The following is a 25,777-nucleotide window of genomic DNA, read 5'->3' as shown; positions in this document are numbered from 1 at the left end:
GCGCATTATCGGTCCACCAGTTACAGTTACAGCACAAGGTTGAAATATTAAGTGACCTGTGTCTAGTGTGGAAAAACTTATTATACTTGACATTGACATTGACAATTGACAGATGCGCACAATGTACATAATGATGGCTGATGAATGATAAAAAGTGTTCGAAGTGATACACGGTCTATAAAAATTGTAAGAAAATATTTGAAACTATTGTTATAATATCCGCATATTATATTAAATTATTGTCAGCAGTTAACGTGAATTATTATATTTCGCACTGCTTGCAAGGTTGACGCCATTAGCGCTTGCAATGAAAGTGCACCTTAAATAGTTTCAGAAATTTCCTTGATTACAAGTAAACGTATTTATCTCCCAATGACAAGTTATTTCAAAATAATCGATCACTATAATTATTGAGAGCTACTTGCCACGAAGAGATTCATACAATAGCCATACAAAAACAATTGAAGCCGAAAACCAAAGTGCGTGCATGTTCGAAATCGTATTACGATAGTGTTGTGACGTAGTTCAATCGTTTTTATATGACAATGATGTCAAAGATCAGTAAAGTATGCTTATAATATATGAGTGTGTATTTGGTGGTTTTGAATGTATCTTTTTTGAATAATATTGTATGTGAGAACCCTACGTGTTGTCGTAAATTTCTCGTAGATATGTGCGTGTCAAAACCTGTGAATATTATATGGTTACAGAACGAAGTTGGATGACTAATGAATGAGAAATATGGGTGATCCTTGGAATAGGACCATTCAATTTCTTTCCCTCATTGAGTAAGTTACCAGGTTTACGTTTTAACCAGTGTGAAAAGTATGATCTAAGGTGAGTTACTATTTATAAATACTACAAGTATTAAATGCGCACGTAAAATACAAATATTTTATTTTGGACGTTTCGATTCATATTACAAAATGGTCACCGAGCTGAAGTATTTATAAGTAGTATAATGCAACGCAAAAGTTTAAAATCAGTTGAGTTATGTTCCCCAGGTAATAGATTATTGAGTCCAAACCAAATTGGTTTCGTGTTATTACTCAACTTTCCCACTCCATGAATCATGATACCTTCATAATATTAAAAAGTTTCTTCGGAGTCAACAGAACGATACGATTCTTTTATTTTATTTTTTTCCACTATAGTGTGTAACCCTGAGAGTCTTGTGGTAAATATATATTTGTGTGTGGATGTGTGTTAAAAAAAATCTTGAAAGGCACTCACTCGACGAATGAGACACCAAATAAGTGTATAATGAAAGTACTCCATTCATGTGTTGCCGAATATGTGTCACTGTTAAAATCTGTGTAGTACCTAAAAGTATGGTCGTTTGATAGAACAAGAAAATTGAGACGCTAAATAAGTGTAACATTAACAATCTGCATAATGAAGGTTTTATAAGTCGTCTAATAAATGTATGTTCGTGTGTTTGGTAAAAATATATAAGCCACTCACGCCTCGACGAGCGGCCCCGGGTAGGGCTCCGCCCGCAGGTAGAGCCGCGCCAGCCGCCCGCACACGGCCAGCAGCGGCACCAGCAGCAGCGCGCAGTAGCCCACCGACAGCCAGAACCCGTGCTGGGCATCACAATTAGACCAATCAATCAATATCATCAGTCTTCCTCCTGACGTTTAGTGGACAGATCAATCAACATCAGTCTTCCTCCTCATTATCCGTTTAATTTGTCCTGTTGTCCTCCTGGCGTTTAGTGGACAGATCAATAAACACCCATCTAACTCCTGGCGTTTAGTGCCGGTTGCATCCTCATCATTCTGGACAGTAGTCCGGGATTCGACCATGGATCCTGGATTGGGTGAGTCAGGTTTTTACACGAAGCGACCTCCGCTACAAGGCAGACTCCAGTAGCGGTGTTGCTTTATGCTGTATATACCTCATAAAAATTTACATAAAATCACGCCTTTTTCCCGGAGGGGTAGCCAGAGACTACAACTACTTGCCACGATCTCTGCATACTTCCTTCGCTTCACACATTCATAACTTGCCTTTTCATTCATAACTTCCTTGCCAAATACTTTAAGAGGTGTGCTACTACCGTTGTATTATTGGCATAAATAAATAAATAACTCTCTTCATGCAAGCTCGGCGATTTCGGGTACTCTTGACCTGACCCTTTGCCTTTCTTTCTGTTTTTGAAGGCAAATGCAGCATTTCCACATTGAGACTGGCAACACTAAGTAAAATAAGACGCAAATTGGTAACCTTTTTTTATCCACTGAAATTATATTCGTCTCCACCGCATAATTTACGTTACAGTGTTGCCAGTCTTCTTTGTCTGATGGAGTTGGGCAATTTGTGGGCAGATTTTTGTCCAGGTACAAATATTCCCCAAAATGTATATACAACAGGTCTGACTTACAATAGGATAAAGCAGGTCCCTGCAGACTATATTAGCGGTGTTGTTGTAGGCCGCAGAAAACGGTCCACATCGACCAAGGAGCTCCTTATCCACCATGCTGTCGAACATCTTCAACATCTTCACGGTCAGGACTTTCGTCACTGTGGTCACCAGCTGTGAACAGAAAGAACAGATTTTAAAACAAAAAACAACAGATTTCAAAACAAAAAACAACAGATTTTAAAACAAAAAACAACAAATCTCAAGTAAATGTGCAAGTTCCAGCATTGTGTCGTGAGACGCAATATTGAATTTTGGCTTTTTTCCATTCCATCGTCTTTTCTGGCAATATTTTTCAATAGTCTTGAGTCTGAAAATTGTGTAAGGAATAGGGTGATAAACTAGGCATTTTCCTTCAAGGCGATGAGCTAGCAACCTGTCACTATTGAATCTAAATCCCATCAAGCTATGCAGCTCGTACAAACGTGGCCTCTTAGCCCTTGCGAGACTGTTGACTCTGTATACCCAGTAAGACCCAAGAGAATGAACAATTTCCTGGAATTATATCCCTCGGAGAGTACCTGTCGCACAGTGTCCTCGCCCTTCTCATTGAGGAACTCCTCAGCTTGGGCAGTTTGTTCCAGCAGCTCTGTCACAGCAGCTCGAAGGGACGTGTGGTTGAAGCGGAGGGAATCCCGCAGTTGGTGGGCGGTTTCCTGAAATTGAATGGAAATTAGATATAAGCAGTTATAGTGCTTATTAGTCTGCAGATGATCTAGTTAATGGTCATGATCATCAGTGCTTAGGCAGCTGAGAAGTTATAAGCCGTAGCCGCTGCAGTGTGTAGTGAGACAGTACTGACGTTGAGAGCGTGCGAGTGCCGCAGCATGGGCGTGACGATGTCGCGCTGCAGCTCCAGCAGCTGCTGCAGTGTGTAGTGAGACAGTACTGACGTTGAGAGCGTGCGAGTGCCGCAGCATGGGCGTGACGATGTCGCGCTGCAGCTCCAGCAGCTGCTGCAGTGTGTAGTGAGACAGTACTGACGTTGAGAGCGTGCGAGTGCCGCAGCATGGGCGTGACGATGTCGCGCTGCAGCTCCAGCAGCTGCTGCAGTGTGTAGTGAGACAGTACTGACGTTGAGAGCGTGCGAGTGCCGCAGCATGGGCGTGACGATGTCGCGCTGCAGCTCCAGCAGCTGCCGCGCGGCGTCCCGCAGCTGCTGCGGCACGCCGCCGTAGCCGCGCTCGTCCACCCCGTCGGCCGTGCGCTGCAGCGTGCGCGCCAGGCTCGGCAGCTCCAGCGACGTCATGTTGGTCTCCAGCGCCGACAGGATCCTGGCCAAACCAACCGTCAAACTATATCACTACATATTTATAAGGCCCCCTGTTGTCTCTACCTGTATATATGTGCTTCCCTGAGAAAGCTGTGGACGAATTATTTTCTTGTTTGGAATATTCGAAAAAGGGAATTTTAAGGAAGGGATTTCTGGGAAGGGATCTTTAAATGCTATAACTGCGAAGCCGGGGCTGGTCGCTAATGCATCTTCATTATTGAATTCCCTTCACGAGTTATTGCATAGCATAGCGACCGCCGGGCTCGGCGCGGCGCTGTCTCAGCGGACTACTGGCCGCTGGCATATGCATCGCGATCCCTAGTTCAAAACGAGGAGACCGCCATTCTATTTGGCGTGAAGCGATCTTATGCCTGATCTTATGTCTATGTTCCGCCGTTCCATAGATATTATTTTAAAATTGCGATGCCCAACAGGGTTCATATTGTACCTTGTTATTGTAAGCAGTAACTGTAATTCAACTGATGTACTTTATCATATGCAATTAAGATTTTAAATTTATGTTGCAATCTGGAACAGCTCATATTGAATCATAACAACTCAGCTAAATCATCCAAATTATGGAAAAGACTTCTTAACAAATATTGTTCAACCTGATGACCATTTTCTGTTAGTAAATCGATGATCTGGAACACCTGGTGCAGAACCATTATAGACCAGCTAAATCATCCGAATTATGGAAAAGACATCTTAACAAAAGTTGTTCAACGTAATGAGCATTTAAAGAATGGTGGATCTGGATCATGTGAAGTAGAAGCCAAAGGGACCAGCTACTCTGTAATATGTACGGAAGTTTGAGTAAATTTAGTTACCTTAACTTTAATTCCAATAACACGCAAACGGAGTTGCGAGCAACAACTATATCTTAATAATTAATATTTTTAATTTAATTTAACTTGCCAAATAACATTGCAAAAAATAGCATTTTGGTTTACTATTGGCCCCACACTAGGCAAGAATGCCTGTCCTGTGGCAGCCGTTATTGCTTAACAAACATTGAAAAATAAATCAGACTACCGGCAATAAAAATTTAAATTAATAATAAAAAGAGGAAACATAAAAACTTATAAATTAGTATAAAACGAAACGAATATTGTCAACATACCGGTCGTGATCAAAGTCGGAGAGTCCAGAGTCGGCCAGCATCCTCAGCTTGCGCTTGGCGCTGTCGCGCAGGATCACGATCCTGGCCGTGGGGAAGCTGGGCTGCAGCTCCGCGCTGCGCAAACTCAGCTCGCTCTCGATCTGACTGCGGGTCGCCTTAGCTTGGATTAGCCGGGTCACGTGGAACATCTACAACATTCATCAAAAAGTCATTTCAGATTTGTTTCATCTTAAACATACATACATACATATGGTCACGTTTATATCCCTTGCGGGGTAGACAGAGATACCAGTCTTGAAAAGACTGAATGGCCACGTTCAGCTATTTGGCTTAATAATAGAATTGAGATTCAAATAGTGACAGGTTGCTAGCCCATCGCCTAAAAAGAACCCCAAGTTTGTTAGCATATCCCTTAGTCGCCTTTAACGACATCCATGGGAAAGAGATGGAGTGTTATTCTTTCTTGTATTGGTGGGAACCACACGGCAAAAAATAAAAGAAATAAAAGCCTCACCTCGTACAAAGTCTCGTTGCGATGACACCTAACGATCAATGTGCTGACGTTGAAATCAGAGCTGGAATTAGCTTTGTTCTGGAATATGGCCTCCTCGATGTTGGCGAACTTGTCCACTAACGTGAACAGCGAGTTGCCTTGTGGGTTACTGGAAATTAATTTGAAATGTATTAACCTAACTAAATAAACCTGAGACAGACTAACGAAAGGAATTTATAAGGCAGAGTTAACTTAAAAGTGGGTGTAGCGGCCGTTCAGCCTCCATGGACAAACGAGACTCTGTGACTTGACAAATTTAGATGACTAAAACCGACTGACAGACTTATGAAAAAAAGGACAATCGACTTGGACACTAAGGAGACGACCATAAGACGACGAGACGACAAGACGTATCTTAAACGGGCTATATTCTTTTTTATTTAGACACAGACACAGACAGACAGACAACAGACCCTTGGCCCGTTCAGTGGGACAGGGCCGACCTCGTCGAACTTTCAAGGACCAAATTTCGAATGTCTTGAAAAAGGGAGATGTTAGGAGTACCCGTTCTCGTCGAATATGCATTGAACGGGCCGAGGGTCTATTGGGTCTAGTCTATTTTTTATTTTTTTTTATTTTATTTATTCAGTTCACCAACAGTCGATACAACAGTAAATACAGATATTATACATACAATAAGGTTCGTTCTAATTGCTGGACCAGTTACAGGCAAACCCAGCATGCTATGGGGAACAATCCGTGTTTAATTTTAATTATGACTGATAAATTTAAGTAAGTATCTATCTACCTTTTTGTTAGTATAAAGTTTATTGTGGTGCAAATAGTAACAACTTCAATGTTTTGAACGGCAAAGAACTAAAATAATAAGGCAGCAATATTAACCTATAAGTACATAAAATAAGAGTGCAATACATAAATATTAGTCATTCAAGCAACTTAAAATTGTAGTCTAAATAAAAAAGAATTTTTCCCGTTCAAGATACGTCTTGTCGTCGTCTCGTCTTAGTGTCGATGTCGATTGTCCTTTTTTTCACACTCTGTCAGTCAGTTTTGGTCATCTAAATTGTCAAGTCAAAAAGTGTTTGTCCATGAAGGCTGAACGGCCGCTACATGCATGAAAAGAGTAATGACTGTAGAGGAAGCGAGAGAGGTCTGTAAGAATCGTAGCAAGTGGAAATCTATAGTCTGCCTAGTCCAATGGAAAACAGGCGTGATGGTATATATGTATGTACATATGTATTATTTTATGGGTACTAAAGATAATTTGTATACTAAAGTTTAGTACAAAAATTGAGCTAAATAGCCCTGAATTAAACTTACCTTTAGACTAATAGCCCAAGAGCCCGTGAACGCCAGACATACCTTATTTTGTAAAAGCTGAAAGTTTCTGTAAATATGCCTCTAGTACAGGTAGGAACGATCCCCACCTATGATACTCAGGCAGTGGTTGCTTTGGCAGGTAGCAGGTAATAAAGGTATACTTTTTTCAACCTGAAATTCCTTAATTTGTAAAGCTCAATTTTTTGATATTTTATCCGTAATAATACACAAACTCGCGTTACTCATTGCCAGACACCTACTATGGTTGCAACCCCTTGCCAGACACCCCTAAACTATAATATTTTGTAACTCTACTTACGTCATTTTGTAAAATCTGAATTTAATACATATTTTTCGGGGAATTATTCAAACAACGTTTCTGTAGTAGCCAGACATTTTTGAAGGTTCTATTATCCTGCCAGACGCATTGGAGTGAGCAAAAGATGCAAGAGTGCGGAGTATATGTAGTAACTGGAGCGAGTGGGACAGAGCGTTCGGTTTCTTGCGACGTTTCATTGCGTATCAGCTGTCGTTTATTTTGCGGTCTCTTTTTCTAATTTATCAAAAAAAAATATTAAATAAAAGCATTACATACAAAATTTTGAAAACAATGTTCATTAAGAATTATACAGGGTGACTTTTAATTCAACTGCATAAATTTAACTGTTAAGTGTACTCATCTAAAGGATATTTAAAAACGTTAAAAGAAAAATATCGATTCATATTTCAGAAAGTACAAAAGAAAATAAAAGTATCAAAATCCACGATTCTAAATACGTCATATCACCCCGGGCGGCAAAAAAGCGACGCGTAAGAATAAGATGTCAACGATACAATTCATTTAGCTGGGCGATCTCGACAACTCTGTATTTTACTTGATCTTGATACTAGAAAAATAATTTATTTTTCAGACATTTATTAACATGTTTAGTTTTAATTTATTTTTGTAGTATTGATCTTTAATAAAGCGTGTGACGTAGTTTTTGAGGGTTTTTAAATGTGAAACTCAAACAGCTCAGAAACATGGGTGTAGTGTATGTTTAAAAGGATGCAGTTGTTTTAAATGTCACCCTGTATAACAAAATATTTATACTGTGAAAAAACTAAACAATTAATTCATATTATTTTTAAGTTATATGAAGTTCATTTTATAAAATAATCTCTTTATATTTGAGGTTATGTATTTTTCGTAATTTTAAAATAGTCTGATATTTTCTTAAAGTCTCCTCGTAAAATATTATAAGATCTTCACTACTTTTTTTACAGACAAAGCAAACTCCGTCTTCTTTTTCGTCACTCATGATAGCACTTTATTAAAACTGGATCAAATTTATTTTACAACGAGCACAAATTAATATTACAACGTTTACTATGCGTGTATAACCGTCCGCTGAACGATACCCACTCTGTTCCACTCGCTCCAGTTACTACATATACTCCGCGCTCTTGCATCTTTTGCTCACTCCAATGCGTCTGGCAGGATAATAGAACCTTCAAAAATGTCTGGCTACTACAGAAACGTAGTTTGAATAATTCCCCGAAAAATATGTATTAAATTCAGATTTTACAAAATGACGTAAGTAGAGTTACAAAATATTATAGTTTAGGGGTGTCTGGCAAGGGGTTGCAACCATAGTAGGTGTCTGGCAATGAGTAACGCGCGTTTGTGTATTATTACGGATAAAATATCAAAAAATTGAGCTTTACAAATTAAGGAATTTCAGGTTGAAAAAAGTATACCTTTATTACCTGCTACCTGCCAAAGCAACCACTGCCTGAGTATCATAGTTGGGGATCGTTCCTACCTGTACTAGAGGCATATTTACAGAAACTTTCAGTTTTTACAAAATAAGGTATGTCTGGCGTTCACGGGCTCTTGCTCTATAATGAGATACTAACGCTACGATACCATTTCATTAGGTTCAATACCGAACTCTGCAATAGCCGCCCGGCCCGGGTCTTCGTCAGCGCTCACCAAGTTCTAAACAACTCGCTATCCTCTGACAGCTACTTGCTGGCGTCTTATCTCTATAGCTGGACCCATGACCTTATACGTATAAAACATCTCTCATTTCACTCACCCGCGACGTTTTACTCAAACGCCAAACTAAGCAAAATTACGGCTACCTTTTGAAATATAAATTTTGAAGACCGACGTTTTCTTATACATACATACATATGGTCACGTATATATCCCTAGCGGGGTAGACAGAGCCAACAGTCTTAAAAAGACTGAATGGCCACAGTCAGCTATTCGGTTTAATTTATTACGTTTTCTTATTCCCCGAGCAATATCAGTTTATTACAAAATATAGAATACATACGTACATACATAAAATCACATCAGAGACTACATCTTTCCACTATAGAATACATAGCCTTAAAACAGTAAAATGAAATCTCTTCTACATTCATTCATGTTTTTTAATGTAGACAATGTGCATTCGTCCATGATTTAGATTTAAAAGATCTATATTTGTATATTGACGTCCGATGAAAATGCTGCAGTGTAGTTTGTTCCGCCGCTTCTTCTACACATGCGCTTTGGAAGCGGTAGTAATTATAATAAGATTTAAGTGATGTGACGTCAATAAGTGATACCTTGTATCCAATTTTGAAAATAAATCTATTCTATTCTAGAAAAACACTCACTGCACGGGATCACAGATGGCGCGCTGTAGCAGTACGCCCACCACGAAGTACACGACGGTGAACAAGCAGAATATGCCGCCCACCAAGAATATTAGCACCATGCCGCTGAAACATACGACGAGATTTAATTTCATTGTAATTATTTAACACATGAGATTACACATAACTCCGTACGTGTAATTAAATTTAAAAGCATTTCAGAAAAGTGATTGTAATGCTTTTAAATCAAATTACAGGCGTCATATTTTAAATATAATTAGGTGTAATTAAATTATGGTTGTCAATTCAGTTTTCTAATTTTGGAGATTTATCTAAGTGCAGTTGCCTGATTTGCAGATTTATATGTCTGTTAACATATCAGCTGGCTATTCAACTAATGTACGGAGCTCGGAAGTGTTATAGCCGCGGTTGTGTTTGTACCTGTGCCATCCTGTCTGTTAAGCTTCTTGTTCGGGCACCTTGACTGTTCAGTCATCGTATCTACGTCATTTATTTTTGTGTTCATATTATTGCAATTCTATACCAATTAATATAACTATATGGTTTAAGCGAAAACATTCGAAATCTTAAGTACCCATACATACCTACATATATACGGTCACGTCTATATCCCTTGGGGGGTAGACAGAGCCAACAGTCTTGAAAAGACTGCCACGTTCAGCTATTTACATACATAAAACTCCTACCTTCTTCTATATTATTCTTCTTTTATATTTTGGTTACTAAAAGAAATCCCAATTAAGATAAGTCCGCCATCATACAAACTTCTTCTAAACCCAATAGCTATATTGTAATTTGTAACATTAAAAAAAAAATAAGAAAAATAAAAGCAATGATAAGTACCAGTAGAGGCCGCGTGCGCCGGCGCCCTTGTTGCAGCAGTCGGAGGCGGCGTACGCGTCGGGCCGCTTGCCGCACACGCCGCACACCAGCCCCCACGACACCAGCACCGTGATCTGACGCCGCATACAGACATACACACATACAGACATACACACATGTCACTTCATATCTACAGAGATACAGTCATCAAAACACTGAAAGGCCACGTTCAGCTGTTAAGCTTAATGTGCCGTGCGGTTTCCCGGCATCAATACAAAAAAAGAATAGGACCATCACCACTCCATCTCGTTCCCATGGATGTCGTAAAAGGCGACTAAGAGGTAGGCTTACAAACTTGGGATTCTTTTTAGGCAATGGGCTAGCAACCCGTCACTATTTGAATCTCAATTCCATTATTAAGCCAAACAGCTGAATGTGGCCTATCAGTCTTTTCAATACTGTTGGCTCTGTCTACCACGCAAGGGATATAGACATAACCATATGTAATGTATGTATGATGTATTGTTAGGCTTAATGATAGAATTGAGTTTCGAATATAAATTGCTAGCCCCGTCGCCTAAAAGAGGCATCACAAGTTTATAACCTTATCACTTAATCGAATTTTACAACATCCATGGGAAAATTATGAAGTGGTCGTGTTTTTTTTACTATCGGTGACTGAAACCAAAACAAGCTGTCATAATAAATACACACACATGATCGCGTCTTTATCCCTTACAGGGCAGACAAAGCCAGCAGTCCCGAAAAAACTGAAAGATCACGTACATCCTACTAATATTATAAATGCGATTTGTATTCACGTCATTGGTGTAAAACATACATACACACATATAATAACGTCTAATATCCCTTGCGGCGTAGACAGAGCCAACAGTATTGAAAAGATTCATAGGCCACATTCAGCTATCTGGCTTCAAGATAGAATTGAGATTTATTTGACGTCAACCAATGTTGTGAAACCAAACGTTTAGACAATTATTAAGCGATATGTACCTACATATAATAATGAATAAAAATTTTGAATTTCGAATTTTTGAATTTTTAGATTCAAATAGTGACAGGTTGCCAGCCCATCGCCTAAATAGAGAGAGTAAATTAAGCGTTAGGTATGTAGTATCCTACAATAATGAATAAAAATTTTTAAAATTCGAATTTTTTTATTTTTAGATTCAAACAGTGACAGGTTGCCAGTCCATCGCCTAAAAGGAGAGTGCAAAACTCATTTCGTTGCAAAAAAAAAAAAGAAAAAAAAAAACAATCTCACCAAAAGCAATGAGACGGCGACGCCCAAGCCAGCGTATCTCCTGTAAGGGCCGTACTCCGCGTGGGCGCGCCGCACGTGCTCGCCGGCCAGCCGCTCCATGTCGCCGATCTTCTTGTCCGCCGCAGACACCTGCTTCAGGACTTCGTTCGCTATCATGTCCAGTTTGTTCGCTGTGAGAGAGAGACAATTCAATTATATTGTTGCCATGTCGTCATAGATAGACCATTTGTTGCGCATTAAATTATTACATACATACATATTGTTACTAAAAACACAGTGACTTGCCGCTTTTTACTGAATTATCTAGTTGCTTTATGGATAATTAATCCCTTCATGGGATAAATCCGCCATTGCAAGTGATTTGTTTCTTTTATAACTATGTACTATTTTCTTGTAACCGTGTAAATTTCTATGCAATAAAGATATTACAAACAAACAAACATATAGTCACGTCTATCTCCGTTGCGGGGTAGACAGAGCCGACAGTCTTGAAAAGACCGAAAGGCCATGTTCAGTTGTATAGCTTTACAATGGAATTGAGATTCAAATAATGACAGGCTGCTAGCCCATCGCTTACAAGAGGAGTGCTCTGCTCGTCCACAGACCGCTGTATGCCTGTCTGTATGTCTGTATGTCTGTAACACTCACCAATAACAGACATGGCTCGCTGCATCCTCGGCAGCTACTCGTCCACAGACCGCTGTATGCCTGTCTGTATGTCTGTATGTCTGTAACACTCACCAATAACAGACATGGCTCGCTGCATCCTCGGCAGCTGCTCGTCCACAGACCGCTGTATGCCTGTCTGTATGTCTGTATGTCTGTAACACTCACCAATAACAGACATGGCTCGCTGCATCCTCGGCAGCTGCTCGTCCACAGACCGCTGTATGCCTGTCTGTATGTCTGTATGTCTGTAACACTCACCAATAACAGACATGGCTCGCTGCATCCTCGGCAGCTGCTCGTCCACAGACCGCTGTATGCCTGTCTGTATGTCTGTATGTCTGTAACACTCACCAATAACAGACATGGCTCGCTGCATCCTCGGCAGCTGCTCGTCCACAGACCGCTGTATGCCTGTCTGTATGTCTGTATGTCTGTAACACTCACCAATAACAGACATGGCTCGCTGCATCCTCGGCAGCTGCTCGTCCACAGACCGCTGTATGCCTGTCTGTATGTCTGTAAACACTCGCTGTCCATCAGCCACCTCCTCCTTGATGTTTCCGTCAATCAATGCGGTCACATTGTTCAGTAGGTCCGTTACATCAGGCATCTGCGTACAAATATTCAATGATATAATATTATGTCATGTTCAGTGGATGGAAAAAGTATGAGTGCATCAAGGCTTTATGGAACAGGAAATGGGAGGCCTTTACCCAGCAATTACACACAAATATAAGCTAAACAAAACATGTCTTATTTTTCTGCGCACAGGTAATTACAAGCAAGATGACACTTCAGAGGCCAGGCCATGCCTTTTTCGATATTTTACCATCATTACACTGTTCACGTGCCGTGCTCCGAAAACGCTGACCGCCTAGTTAGTTTATTTATCATAATGTGTTCTGACGTCATAGTATTAGAAAACAAACATTTGACTTAACATTATGTGTAGGGACTTGTTTTGTTTATACACATACATACTGTTTTTTTTAGTTTACATTTAGAGTAACGTCTCATCATGGACGACGAGTACATAGATTAATCTCGCGCTTTAAATTATTACAATTGATATATTTTGATTTCCTAAGCTTAATACAATAGGTAATAGGTTATATTCATTTAATATATGAAAAAAAGTCCAGTAGCCTATAAATTATATGATACATACATACAAAAACCGCCGAGCTTGCATGAAGAGAGTTATGAATGTGGATGAAGCGGAGGAAGTATGCAGAGATCGTGGCAAGTGGAAAGATGTAGTCTCTGCCTACCCCTTTGGGGAAAAAGCGTGATTTTATGTAAATTATATGATGATATGACTCTGGAATCTTATTTTCATACTTCAAACGCCAGGAGATGTAGACGACTTAACAACAAACAATTTAATATTAGAAGATACTCACTGTAGGAAAATACTTATCAAGCATCTATTCCGTGGTCGCATGAAATGGTAGTGAATGATTAGTTTATGAAATACAATACACACAGATTACATAAAATAATAAGAAGGAACACGATACTTATTCAACCAATCAGAGCGCTCATGTCAGTGGTTGGTTGTTGCTAGGGATGTAAATCGGTAATTTTACCCTGGTAAAATTCGGTAAAAAACGATACGGTAAAATTTGGTAAAAAATGTTTTAAACGTAGGTACTTACGTTGGCAAAACTTTAAAATACAGAATTGTATATATTTGCTTGTTTACTTGTTTACTCTGTTACAGATTTACAGATTTGAATGAAATTTTACGGAGATACAAGCAGTTTTTAATTGAAAATAATAAAATAATTATGTCAAATGTGAGAATTATTAATTCAATAAACATAATAATGATTAATTAAAAAAAAAATGTTTTTTTTTATTCTTTCAAAAAATTTAATTTTTAAAAAAAAAAAAATATATATATATATATATATATATATATATATATATATATATTTTTTTTTAACAAAAACCGCAGGTTAATACATTTTCTTTTTAATACATTACATAGGAAGTTTAATAAACTCTCTCACTTTTAAATATGTATATATATACACATAAAATACCTGGCTGTACTGTATGTCGGTATTGAGTTCCCCGATGCGATGTTTCCTCTGAAGATTGACGCACGCCGGCATGTCGCACGTCGCCAGTGTCTGCAACAAGTTGCGCTTCACTTTTCGGAGACCTGCAACACATCACTGTATATTAATAATCATTTAACAGTAGGTTTTTCAAGTATGCGTCCTATCTGGCGAGGAGATTTAATACATAAACAATCACTTTTTTATCCCTCACGTGGTAGACAGAGTGATGTATTAGTGTCTTCTTGATAGTGATATATTAATCCGTGCGCTGCGTGCCTTTTCATATATATTTCAAAAGGTCACACCTCTTTCCAAGAAGAGATAACGGTTAACAAACTATGAATAATTCTTTAGCTTCAACCACTACCATTATAATTACAAACAAGCTCGGATTCCGTCAAAGTTAGTTAAGCTTGCTTGCTTAAAGTAAGTAAATGCTTAATTGTTGACTAAAGGGGTACATTACAAATATAAAACAGTGACATCTCTTCCACTAATCAAACTAAGCCGTGTGGTTCCCGGCACCAATAGAAAAGAATAGGACCACTCCATCTCTCTCCCATGGATGTCGTAAAAGGCGTCTAAGGGGTAAGCTCATAAACTTGGGATTTTTCTTTTAGACGATGGGCTAGCAACCTGTCACTATTTGAATCTCAATTCCATCTTAAAGCCAAATAGCTGAACGTGGCCTATCAGTCTTATCAAGACTGTTGGCTCTACCCCGCAAGGGCTACAGACGTGATAATATGTATGTATGTAAACAAACTAAGTTGGGCTTAAAGAAGAATTATGTATGAAAAGTTCCATCACCAGCATTGAGCTGCCCCGCCTGGAACCTCAGCGTGGAGGTGGTGGCCTGCACGTCGCGCAGCGCGCGCTGCACGGCGTCCAGGCGGCCCACCATGTGCGCCAGCGCCGGCAGCGCCGTCATGTGCGACATCGCCTCCAGCTGCCGCGGGATCATGCTGTTCAGCGCTGGGAATAGAACAAGCCGTGTGGTTCCCGGCACCAATACAAAAAAAAAAAAAGAATAGGACCACTTCACCTCGTTCCTATGGATGTCGTAAAAGACGACTAAGGGTTAGGCTTTTAAACTTGGGATTCTTTTTTAGACGATTGTTTAGCAACTTGTCACTATTTGAATCTCAATTCTATCATTAAGCCAAAAAGCTGAACGTAACAGCCTATCAGTCTTTTTGGGACTGTGGGCTCTTGTCTATTTATTAGAAGATTATTTAAATACAAAAAAAATATACTTTAACCGCCTGTTAACCGTAAACCACATGTCTCATTCATTCATCACTTCTTTATCCCTTGCGGGGTAGACAGAACCAGGAGTCTTGAAAGACTGATATGCCAGGTTCCTAGAAGAACATGCCTAGTTCAGGCATTATTATATTTTAGCACTCAATTAATATAAGTCATATCATTGTTATATATTGTTTATTGTATAACGATTTATTCATTTATAGATGATCCTTAGAAAAGTCATATGACAAAAACTTATAAAAAGTCTATTTCGCCCGCGGTTCCGTCCTCGCCAAAGAATCTTCTTTTGTTCTGTGTCCCTTAAAACGTTAAACTTAATTCGACTCATTACTTCGATGACGAACTCAAATAACGTCGTTATCCTCCTGATGCTAGTCCCAATTACATCATGAAGTCTCGGACTGCACCTGACCACGACCCTGGCTTGGGTATCAGGTTTTTAACCTAACCTAACCTAACTAACCTAACCCACAACAATCGACTTGCCAAGATCCCTGCATACTTCTTCCGCTTCGTCCACATTCACTCACCACTCTTTTTCTCTTGGAGAAGAATGATAATATTGACAATTTATTTATTATTCCTTAAATTTATATATAATATTACCTTTCTTTTTATTGACGGTTGCTATAGTTCATGTATGCATGTCATAATATAATACTGCATGTATAAATAAATATTTTGTATGCCGTATGGCCAAACATGTTCAGTCACAACAATATGCTTCTTCATCTGCAATACATGTATGTACCCATTTATATGTATGTAATGTAACATGTTTTACAAATAAATAATCTTGAATCTTAAAGAACTGAAAGGTACCTTGGAAAACTTTCGACAGCCCACCCTTACTGTAGTCGGAGTACTTGGTGACGCGCTGGTGGATGCCCGTTGCCGTCTCGTTGAGCAAGGTCCTGACCTGCCCGGAACTGTTGTGGATGCCCCGGGGAAGGTTCCCGATACCTTCTTCCACTTGCTGCTCGGTCGCGAATGTGCAGACCACGCCGAATCTGGACGGTATGATGAAAAGAACTAATATAAGATATCCTATCCTGAGGACGCAACCTCGACTGACTCCTGAGAAGGAAGAGAATACATACATACATATTATCACGTCTATATCCTTTGGGGCGCAGACAGAGCCTATTGTCTTAAAAAGACTAAAATACCACGTTCAGCTGTTTGGCTTAATGATAGAATTGAGATTCAAATAGCGTCAGGTTGCTAGCCCCTCGCCTAAAAGCAGAATCCCAAGTTCATAAGCCTATCCCTTAGTCACCTTTTACGACATCCGTGGGAAAGACATGGAGTGGCCCTATTCTTTTTTTCTTTGGTACCGGGAACCACACGGCAAATAGAAGGAAGAGAAACACTTCGTATTTCATCTTGAAGTCCTCATAATGGGAGCACCGAAGGAATTTTATTAGGTCGGCACACTAGGTTCCCGGAGTCCAAACTCTCCTGGTTATAGATCCAGGGGCCCGGCCGTCAAAAGGCTTTCCCCTTCGTTAACCAAAAAAAAGAAGGAGCAGATGCCCACTCACAAGAACAAGGTCAACAGAGCGATGAGCAGTATGGCCAAAAGTCCGCGGAGACAGGAATCGTGCTTGCGGTCGAAGGGACGCCGGCGGCGGCCGATGCGGCACATGTGGCAGCAGCACCAGAACAACCTGACAACAGACAATTTGACATACATATGGTCACGTCTATATCCCTTGCGGGGTAGACAGAGCCAACAGCCTTGAAAAAAACTGAATGGCCACGTTCAGCTATTTGGCTTAATGATGAGTTTATGACTAACCTAATCCAGCATTGCGGTCAACGTGGACTTACGCTAGGAGGACAATTAAAATACGCCCTTTTCCCGGATGGGTAGACTAGACAGAGACTGCATTTTCCACTTGCCACGATCCCTCATACTTCTTTCGCTTCATACATGCGTCTTTATTCCCAGACAAGTACTCGTACTGTCCGTGAACATTCAAAAATAGAATAAATCTGGAATAAACAGGTAAGTATCTAATTTTTAAAAACAATACGGTGATGTACCCGGTGATAGGCAGCAGCAGAGCTACGATGGTGAAGAAGATGACGAAGGTGATGGGCCCCCCGAAGTGAGGCACCAGGGTGCGCCAGCCGACCTTGTCGTTGAACTCGATGTGCCCATCTTCCACTTGCACTAACCCTGGAAAGAGAAAAATAATGTATAAAACAATCCGAATAAATATATAACTTTAGTTTGATGGCACCACTCTGATGACCACTCTGACAAGAGTGTTCGACTATGAAGAAGAAACAAACAAACACACAAGAAGTTTGATTGCTCTAGTGGTGAGAGACACCATCATTAAGAAACCACCACAATGAGGCAACTGAATGAGGTAACCATGATTCTATACAAGCAGGGTTCCCTCACAGACAGGAGTCTCTTCGTGTACCTTGACAAAGCCTTCGTGCAACCCCAGCTCTCTTCAGAAAGGTGTGAACTCAACCCCGACTAATGCCACGTGAATGATGATGTCATATATTCATTATATTTATGTACGTATATGTGTTACTCAATACTCACATAAGTAGCTTATTTTCATGTATGTGTATTTTATCTGAGAATGTTGATTATGTCATATTGATCTTATTTTTAACCACCCAAATTACAATATCAGTCTCAAAGGGTCGGTCAGTCAGTTACAAATGGTCTAAAGGTTCGACTGGTATAGAACGCCTTAATGGCATTAAGTCCATCTATTGTACATTATTTTAGTTGAAATAAAGTCAAAATAAATAAATAATTATCGCTAGATCCTCTTTGTTTGTCTTGGTTGCATCCTAATTGGAAGGAAGGTTTACCCAAGGCCCAATTATAACCACCACTTCGGACTGGGTAAGGAACAAGAGCGACTCCCGTCTGACTTTCATGACCATACAGGGACAATTTAGATCTTGGTGATTTTACACTACGCTTAAATGAGTTTATCGCCTAAAATAAATAAATAAATATAAACAGGACATATTACACAGATTGACTTAGCCTCGATGTAAGTTCGAAACTTGTGTTACGAGATATCAACTCAACGATATTACTTATATTTTATAATAAATACTACTCTTATATATATAAACGTCCGAGACCAATCAGAGAAAATTCGTTTGTCATCATGTCCTGAACGGGATTCGAACCCGGGACCTTCGGTGACACAGACAAGCGCATTACCGCTGCGCCACAGAGGCCGTATAATATTTATTGATTTTAATTTAGAACAGACATTTTAGCAAAGGAGGTTCAATGTGTCAAGTCACAAGTAGGACATTTGATAATGAGCGTTGCTATGACGCATCCGCTGGTCCGTGGAACTTGAAATTCAACTTTCACATTAAATGAATATGTTTAGCGCCACAAGCAAGTTCACTGGCGTGTGAAAAATATCTCAAGTTACAATCCTACATACAAAAAATCACGTCTATAACCCTTGCGGTGTAGACAGGCTCAAAAGTTTATAAACCCATCTCTTTGTCGCTTTTTACGACATCCGCGGGAACGAGATCGAGTGGTCCTTTTTTTTCATGGTGCCGGGAACCACATGGCACAAGAATACAGGTTTTTTGCAAATCCCACGAGAAGTATAGTTTTTACAGTGATGAAATTTTTTTTTCTAGACTCGATACTCTAGATTGGTTCAGTAAATAACGCATGAAAAGGAAACAAATAAACTTAGTTTCGCATTTATAATATTAGTTAGTTATATTATAATATTAATAAAACAAAATGAATGTTAAGACATGCCCGTACAGTTAACCGAGACAGGATGTTTGAATAAATTACTCGTTGAACCGAAAGCAGCCGCGATTTCTAAACTGGCATGTGTCTGATAACGTCTTCAATTGCATCTAATCAAGACGGGAGCCCACAGGGCATCATCACACGAGGCGATTTTTAAAAGTAAAAAAAAGTAAAAAGTAAAAAAGAATTTATTCGTAAAAGCTTTTATTTAGTTTGACTTGTATTTAAAGTAAGCAACCGCACAATCAATTTTACTTGCATACCATTAGTTTTACAGGTTTTTCATTTGTTACTTAGGTTCAGGATGCCAAATGCGCGTAAAACTCGATCAAAATGCGTTGTGTATCATTATTTACAAGTGAACCAATGGAAACGGGTTTACAAATGGAGGTAACACGACTATAAAAGCCCCTTATCGGAACAGGAAAGCTACCGGCTATTTATATATTGTGCTTGTATCGCAGTATCCGCGAGTATAGGTAGGTACTTGCAGCTTTTGTGCGTTTCACCATGGTAACGTGAACTAACAGCCTGAGACAGGGGTTCTCTCTATTTTTTCAACATATTGGTGAACCTCAGAATTTAAGACGCATGCCATGTCAAGCATTCTGAACGATATCGCCAAATAGTTGCAATACTGCGTTGGCGCGTTAAATATACGCTGTGTGTAGAGTGCCTTACACTGTCTTCAATGGAGGACTGACCCTCTCACTATAATTATAAGGTTCATTTTCGAGCTAAGGGGGCAAGTTGGTAGTTTGAAGCAATTGTCTCGCTGTTCAATTTGACCAATTGCCGGCGTGATCCACTTTCGGAGTGGACTCTGAACTAGATAAGTTTTTATTAGCATGCTCCATACGGGAATATCATTTATTTATTTAACAATAAGTGTGAATTAACTCATGAGTCTCAAGTTGAAGTTGAGGGACGCCCCTAATGGCCAATGGCTAAAATACTCGTACATGGAAATTGTGACATTAGATTTTAAAACGCTTCTCACCAAAAAATCAATAATCACAATATCAGTAAAAGTGATTCAATCATGACTTGGAACTAACCTGACTGGAGATCAGACCAGAAACTACTTTAAATATCATAAAAAAAAATTGACATGTGGTTATACAAAAATGTTTACATAATTTAAAGTTAATTTTATCTTTCGTTGTCATGGAGATTTTTTCTTGAATCTGAAAAGATAGCATGCCTTGTCGTATTAAAGAGCGGTAACACATACGAGGCTCCAATACGATAAGATACGATATTTCGGCAACATCGTCAGCCGGCTCGTTGGTCTAGGGGTATGATTTTCGCTTAGGGTGCGAGAGGTCCCGGGTTCAAATCCCGGACGAGCCCAAATCATTTTTGACTTTTTTTTATTTTCAACACATTTTTTTTATAAACCATATTTTTAACAGTCCGTTACGTAGATATAAAAGTTTAAAAATCTATTATAATCCAGATATTTGCGTGAGAATCATTAGTTTTGGCGGTCAAATTAATTATTTAAACAATGGTTTTAGCAATTGTCTAAAATAACGGTGCGGCCGCGGCGGAGCGTAATGCGTGGTTCCGTAGCCAATTAATTCATGACCTTGGCCTTTAACGGGTCAGCACTTTCAAAATTGTCAACTTTTTTAATTTTAAATCTATTACCAATATTATAAAGCTGAAGAGTTTGTTTGTTTGAACGATCTCAGGAACTACTTGTTCGAAATGAAAAATTATTTTTGTGTTGAATAGACTATTTATCGAGGAAGGCTTTATGCCATATAACATCAAGCTGCAACTATGAGGAGCGAAGAAATAATGGAAAATGTGAAAAAAACGGGGAAAATTATTCATCATTGCGTCCGTTGCGTGCGCTGCGAAAACGTTTAAAAATACCAAAAAAAATGTATGAAAGTAAATAATAATCATTCCTCTTGGAAGTGATCTTAAAAAAATGTCCGCGACAGTATACGAGTATGTCTATCTTTTAAGTTTAGCTCACTAGAACCGTTTTTATGGTAATAAAAAATGGTCGAATTTAATGCATTATTTGTTAAGATTTGTATCAACGTAATAATATTAATGTTTATTAAAAAAATATGTTGTTGATTTAAAGTATTTATTTTTTTAAAAAATTGAAACGGTTGAACCCGCAAACATTAATTTAAACTATGAATTTACATCTGCATTTCAGACAACGTTTTCTTGAAGGGTGTCAAGGGAACTGAACAATGCACAACGTTACGTGAGATTACCGCAGGTCATGACAGCAAACAGCTAATTAAAGCCAGATTTATTGCTCAATAAGAACAAAGGAACACAGTGCGAGTAACTCTCAAAAGGTAACACAGAAACAAAATCAAACAAATATAATAAAGAAACCATTCGACTCTTATAATATGTATGTATAAGCAAAATAATACAATTATATTTATATATATATACTATACTTAAGAGGTTTAAACCAGAATATAGACACTTGGCAATTTAATAAAAGAGGCAGAAGAACAGGAAAGAAGAAAGTGGATGGCGATAGGACAAAATTCAAATCTCGTATTTGTAAAGACACCTTTGAATATGAGACAGTAAACTCAACCCACGAAATACTAAATAGGTAGGTACTTAAATCTCCTTTACACTGAAACATACCTTTGTTAATGTAAAGGCAATAGGTACACAAACCTTGAATATACATGTCGAAAGTTGACTGCATTGAGAAAGTTACAACCAAACCAGTCAATTTCATTGTACGACCAAAACGTTCAACCCATGACGAATTAGTGAATGAATCATGACAGAAATTACTAGAAACCATCTTTTGACCTTTCATTTTGAATATATTAAGTACCTAGTATATGCCATATTATGATAATATGGTAGAACAATCATTAATGATCATTAGATGGACCTGCCAATCTAAGGTCTGCCGCGCCGATGGATGCATGGCTAGGGGCGAGCCTAGTCTCGAGCGTGCCACTTCCGCCATGGGGTTGGGCGACCCCCAGGTAATGGCTAGCCTTACCCTGGCATGCGGGGCTCTGCTGGGGCGGACAAAATTTTTCCCTAGCGTCTCGTGGGAATCGCATGGATGCAAATTTTTTGAAAGAGCACCTAGATGGCGGCGATGGTGTCCGCACCCCATCACGTCTCGTTCCCGGCGGGAGCGGTATGCGGTCTGCTGAAAGCCGCTTTGCGACGATGAATGTAAGAGGAGGAATGAAGGATAAGATTGAGGAAGTATGCCAGATGATGGATGAAAGACGTTTGGATGTGTTGTGCGTGAATGAAACGAAGCGGAAAGGATGCGACGCGACGCAGCACGGCCCTTACACGGCGTATTGGTCTGGAATTTCCAGTACCAGCCGAGGCTGTCAAGGGGTCGGTCTAATTCTTTCTGCACGAATGGCTGAGTGCGTGAATGAGTATGAGTGTGTCAGCCCTCGTCTTCTATGGATTAGGCTGAAAGTTGGAATCACTCGGATCTTCGTTCTAGGTGTTTATGCACCTTGGGATGTGGGTTCGAGGGGTACAACATCAGCAAAAAGCGAAAACGAGGAGTTCTGGAATAGTGTAAGAGAAGTATTGAAAGTTACCAAGCCAAATGAGAAGATTATTATGTTAGGTGATTTTAATGGATGGGTGGGTGTAAAGCGTGATGGATATGAAAAGGTGCTTGGTGCGTTTGGTGACGAAAAGGTGAATGATAATGGAAGAAGTGTATTAGAAATTTGTCTAGAGTGGGATCTTTTTGTGTCGAACTCAATGTTTCAACATAAAGAGATCCACACCTACACAAGAGTGGAAGGTATTTTAAAAAGTATGATAGACTTTGTGATTGTAGATGAAAGATTGAAGAACAAAGTGCTGGATACCCGTGCATATCGCGGTGCTGGCATTGACTCGGACCATTTACTGGTGATATCCCGGATAAGGGGTATCTTCAATCGCTGGCGGCACAGGGTAAGGGAGCAAACCAGCGCTTTGGAAAGAGTAAAAGTAGAAAATTTGCAAGATATGGATGTAGGTAAGAAGTATATTAATAGACTGAAGGATGAATTTGAAGATTTAGAGGAAATGAGCGATATTGAAGATGGATGGAAGGAATTTAAAGAAAGAATTGTGAAAGTAGCTGTTGAAGTGTGTGGTGTAAGTAGAAGAAGGAAAGGAAAAAATCACAAAAATGCGTGGATGAGTAAAGATGTGCAAGAACTTGTGCGATTAAAGAAGAAAGCATGGCTGGATTTGTTAGCAGCAAAAGCTAACTTAAGAATGCAAGAGGTTATAGATGAAGATGTGAATGAAGCACGTAAGGAATATAAGAAAATGAAAGATTTGGTTAAGAAAGCTGTGATTAGAAAGAAAGAAGAGTATAAAGAGGATTTTGATAAAAGGCTATCAGAAGACTTTCAGTCAAATTTGAAAGTATTCTGGAAATCCGTAAGGTCAGCCCGAGGAAATACTATAACCAGAGAGCTGACTAGGATCAGATGCCAGGATGGTAGCGTTGTGAAAGGAGAAGAATGTGTACTAAAGATATGGAAGGACTATTTTGAAAGTTTATTTGAAAAAAAGGAAGGAAATAAGAAAGATTTCTGCTATAGCGAAGAAAAAGAGAATGAGATGGAAGGCGAAATTGAAATGTTCGAAATTGTGGAAGCACTTAAGAGTATGAAAGCGGGAAAGGCTGCTGGGTGGGATAGAGTGTCGGTCGAGATGCTTAAAGCAGGAAAAGGCGTAGTAGCTAGTCAGTTGTACTGCCTTTTCAATTTGTGTTGGAGAAGCGGCCGAGTACCAAAAGATTGGTGTAAGGCTGTTATCGTGCCACTTTACAAAGGAAAAGGGTCACAGCTGGATTGCAAAAATTATCGTGGTATAAGCCTGCTTAGCGTCGTCGGCAAATTGTATGCTAAGGTATTGATTAATAGAGTCAGGAATGAAACTGATGACAAAATATGGGATGCTCAAGCGGGATTTCGAAAGGGAATGGGATGTACTGATCAGGTCTTTTCCTTGCGGTGCATAGCCGAAAAGTTTTTGGCCAAGAGTCAAAAAGTCTATTGCACATTCGTAGATCTGGAAAAGGCCTATGACAGAGTTGAGAGGAATGAATTGTGGTCAGCACTTTCTATGCATGGGGTGAGCAGTCTCTTAATACGAGCACTGAAATCCTTATATGAGGATTCGAGTGCTTGTGTCAGGATAAACGGAGCGCACACTGAGTGGTTTAAGATTGAGAAAGGCGTTAGGCAAGGATGTGTTGCGTCACCGTGGCTGTTCAACCTATTTATGGATAGCTGTTTGACAGATTTGAAAGAGTCTAAAAGTGGATTAAGGATGAATGAGTTACTCGTCAAATGTCTGCTCTATGCCGACGATCAGGTTATACTGGCGTCATCAGCGGAGGAGTTACAGGAGATGGTAAACTGTATGCATGAAGCTTTAAAAGAGAAAGGAATGAAAGTGAACGTAAGTAAAACTAAAACACTGGTTTTTGAAATGGAGAAAGAAATGACAGCATGTAATATTTTGATTGGAGGAGAAAAAGTGGAGCAAGTGAAAGAGTTTGTATATCTAGGATCAAAGTTTACATCAGATGGCAAGTATGATAGTGATATTGAAAGGAGAGTGAACGCGGGGAACATGGTGAATGGAGCTTTGCATGCCTTTATGAGCAGTCAGAAACTATCCAAAAAGGCTCGACTGGCTGTGCACAGGGGCGTGTTGGTCCCGACATTAATGTATGGGAGTGAAAGTTGGGTATGGCAAAAGAAGCATGAAAGCAGAATAAATGCAGTGGAAATGAGAGCGTTAAGGAGTATGATGGGTGTGAAATTGAGTGACAGGATAAGGAACAGCGTGATAAGGGAATGTTGTGATGTGAAAGAAGATGTAGTTACAGGAATAGAAAAGGGTATGTTAAGATGGTTCGGTCATGTGGAGAGGATGAATGAAAGCAGGTTGACTAAGCAGATATACAAGGAGAGTGTGGAGGGAAAGGTCGGAGTGGGAAGACCTAGACGAACGTATCTTGATCAAATTAAGGACGTCCTGGTAAAGGGTCAGGTCAAAAGTACCCGAAACCGCCGAGCTTGTATGAAGAGAGTTATGAATGTGGACGAAGCGAAAGAAGTATGCAGAGATCGTGGCAAGTGGAAAGAGGTAGTCTCTGCCTACCCCTCCGGGAAAGAGGCGTGATTTTATGTATGTATGTGTATGTAGATGGACCTTCCATTTCAATAACGCACCGAATGCTATATTAAAATTCCTCTCTTGAACCAACCGTTATGTGTACCGTACTCACAAGTCGCTCATTGGCATCGACTTGAAATAGCTTGTTTTGTACCGATATAGTAACGCTAGTTTATAATGATTTCTAGAAAGGCGACGGGCAGTCTGTCTGAGGAATCCGATTTCTATACGTCTTTAGATGTGTTGTCGCGCAATACAGTATAATGTTTGGTTTTTGAACGGATAGTTGTTTGAATTGTCTGGGAATGCGCAACTTGAACTTATCAAACGGTTTCCGGAACGTTCGCTACCTCCAACTCCATCATGATTCATACATAAATAACGCCTCTTCCCCAGAGGCA

The 25,777-nt window shown here is 39.6% G+C and overlaps 1 protein-coding gene and 1 non-coding gene across 3 annotated transcripts in view; one reads left to right on the top strand and one right to left on the bottom strand.

Annotated features, from left to right (window-relative positions):
* Positions 1-25,777, bottom strand: part of LOC106142333 (prominin-like protein) — a 58,190-nt gene that overhangs the window by 14,927 nt on the left and 17,486 nt on the right. For both annotated transcript variants that reach the window (XM_060946820.1, XM_060946821.1), the window contains exons 2-16: positions 17,471-17,606; positions 16,966-17,091; positions 16,244-16,431; positions 14,963-15,127; positions 14,132-14,253; positions 12,528-12,693; positions 11,415-11,584; positions 10,151-10,263; positions 9,308-9,412; positions 5,336-5,483; positions 4,822-5,009; positions 3,501-3,699; positions 2,947-3,081; positions 2,387-2,539; positions 1,465-1,586 (exon numbers count right to left, since the gene is read on the bottom strand). In XM_060946820.1, coding sequence (XP_060802803.1) covers positions 1,465-1,586; positions 2,387-2,539; positions 2,947-3,081; positions 3,501-3,699; positions 4,822-5,009; positions 5,336-5,483; positions 9,308-9,412; positions 10,151-10,263; positions 11,415-11,584; positions 12,528-12,693; positions 14,132-14,253; positions 14,963-15,127; positions 16,244-16,431; positions 16,966-17,091; positions 17,471-17,606 — 2,236 coding nt within the window. The remainder of the gene's footprint in view (positions 1-1,464; positions 1,587-2,386; positions 2,540-2,946; positions 3,082-3,500; positions 3,700-4,821; positions 5,010-5,335; positions 5,484-9,307; positions 9,413-10,150; positions 10,264-11,414; positions 11,585-12,527; positions 12,694-14,131; positions 14,254-14,962; positions 15,128-16,243; positions 16,432-16,965; positions 17,092-17,470; positions 17,607-25,777) is intronic.
* Positions 20,481-20,552, top strand: Trnap-agg (transfer RNA proline (anticodon AGG)). Its single transcript has one exon. It is a non-coding gene; the product is annotated as a tRNA-Pro (tRNA).

Source organism: Amyelois transitella, chromosome 12, assembly GCF_032362555.1.
Source record: "Amyelois transitella isolate CPQ chromosome 12, ilAmyTran1.1, whole genome shotgun sequence".
Taxonomy (NCBI): Eukaryota; Metazoa; Arthropoda; class Insecta; order Lepidoptera; family Pyralidae; genus Amyelois; species Amyelois transitella.
The sequence above is the reverse complement of the archived record's forward strand: the minus strand, read 5'-3'. Positions and strand labels throughout refer to the sequence as shown.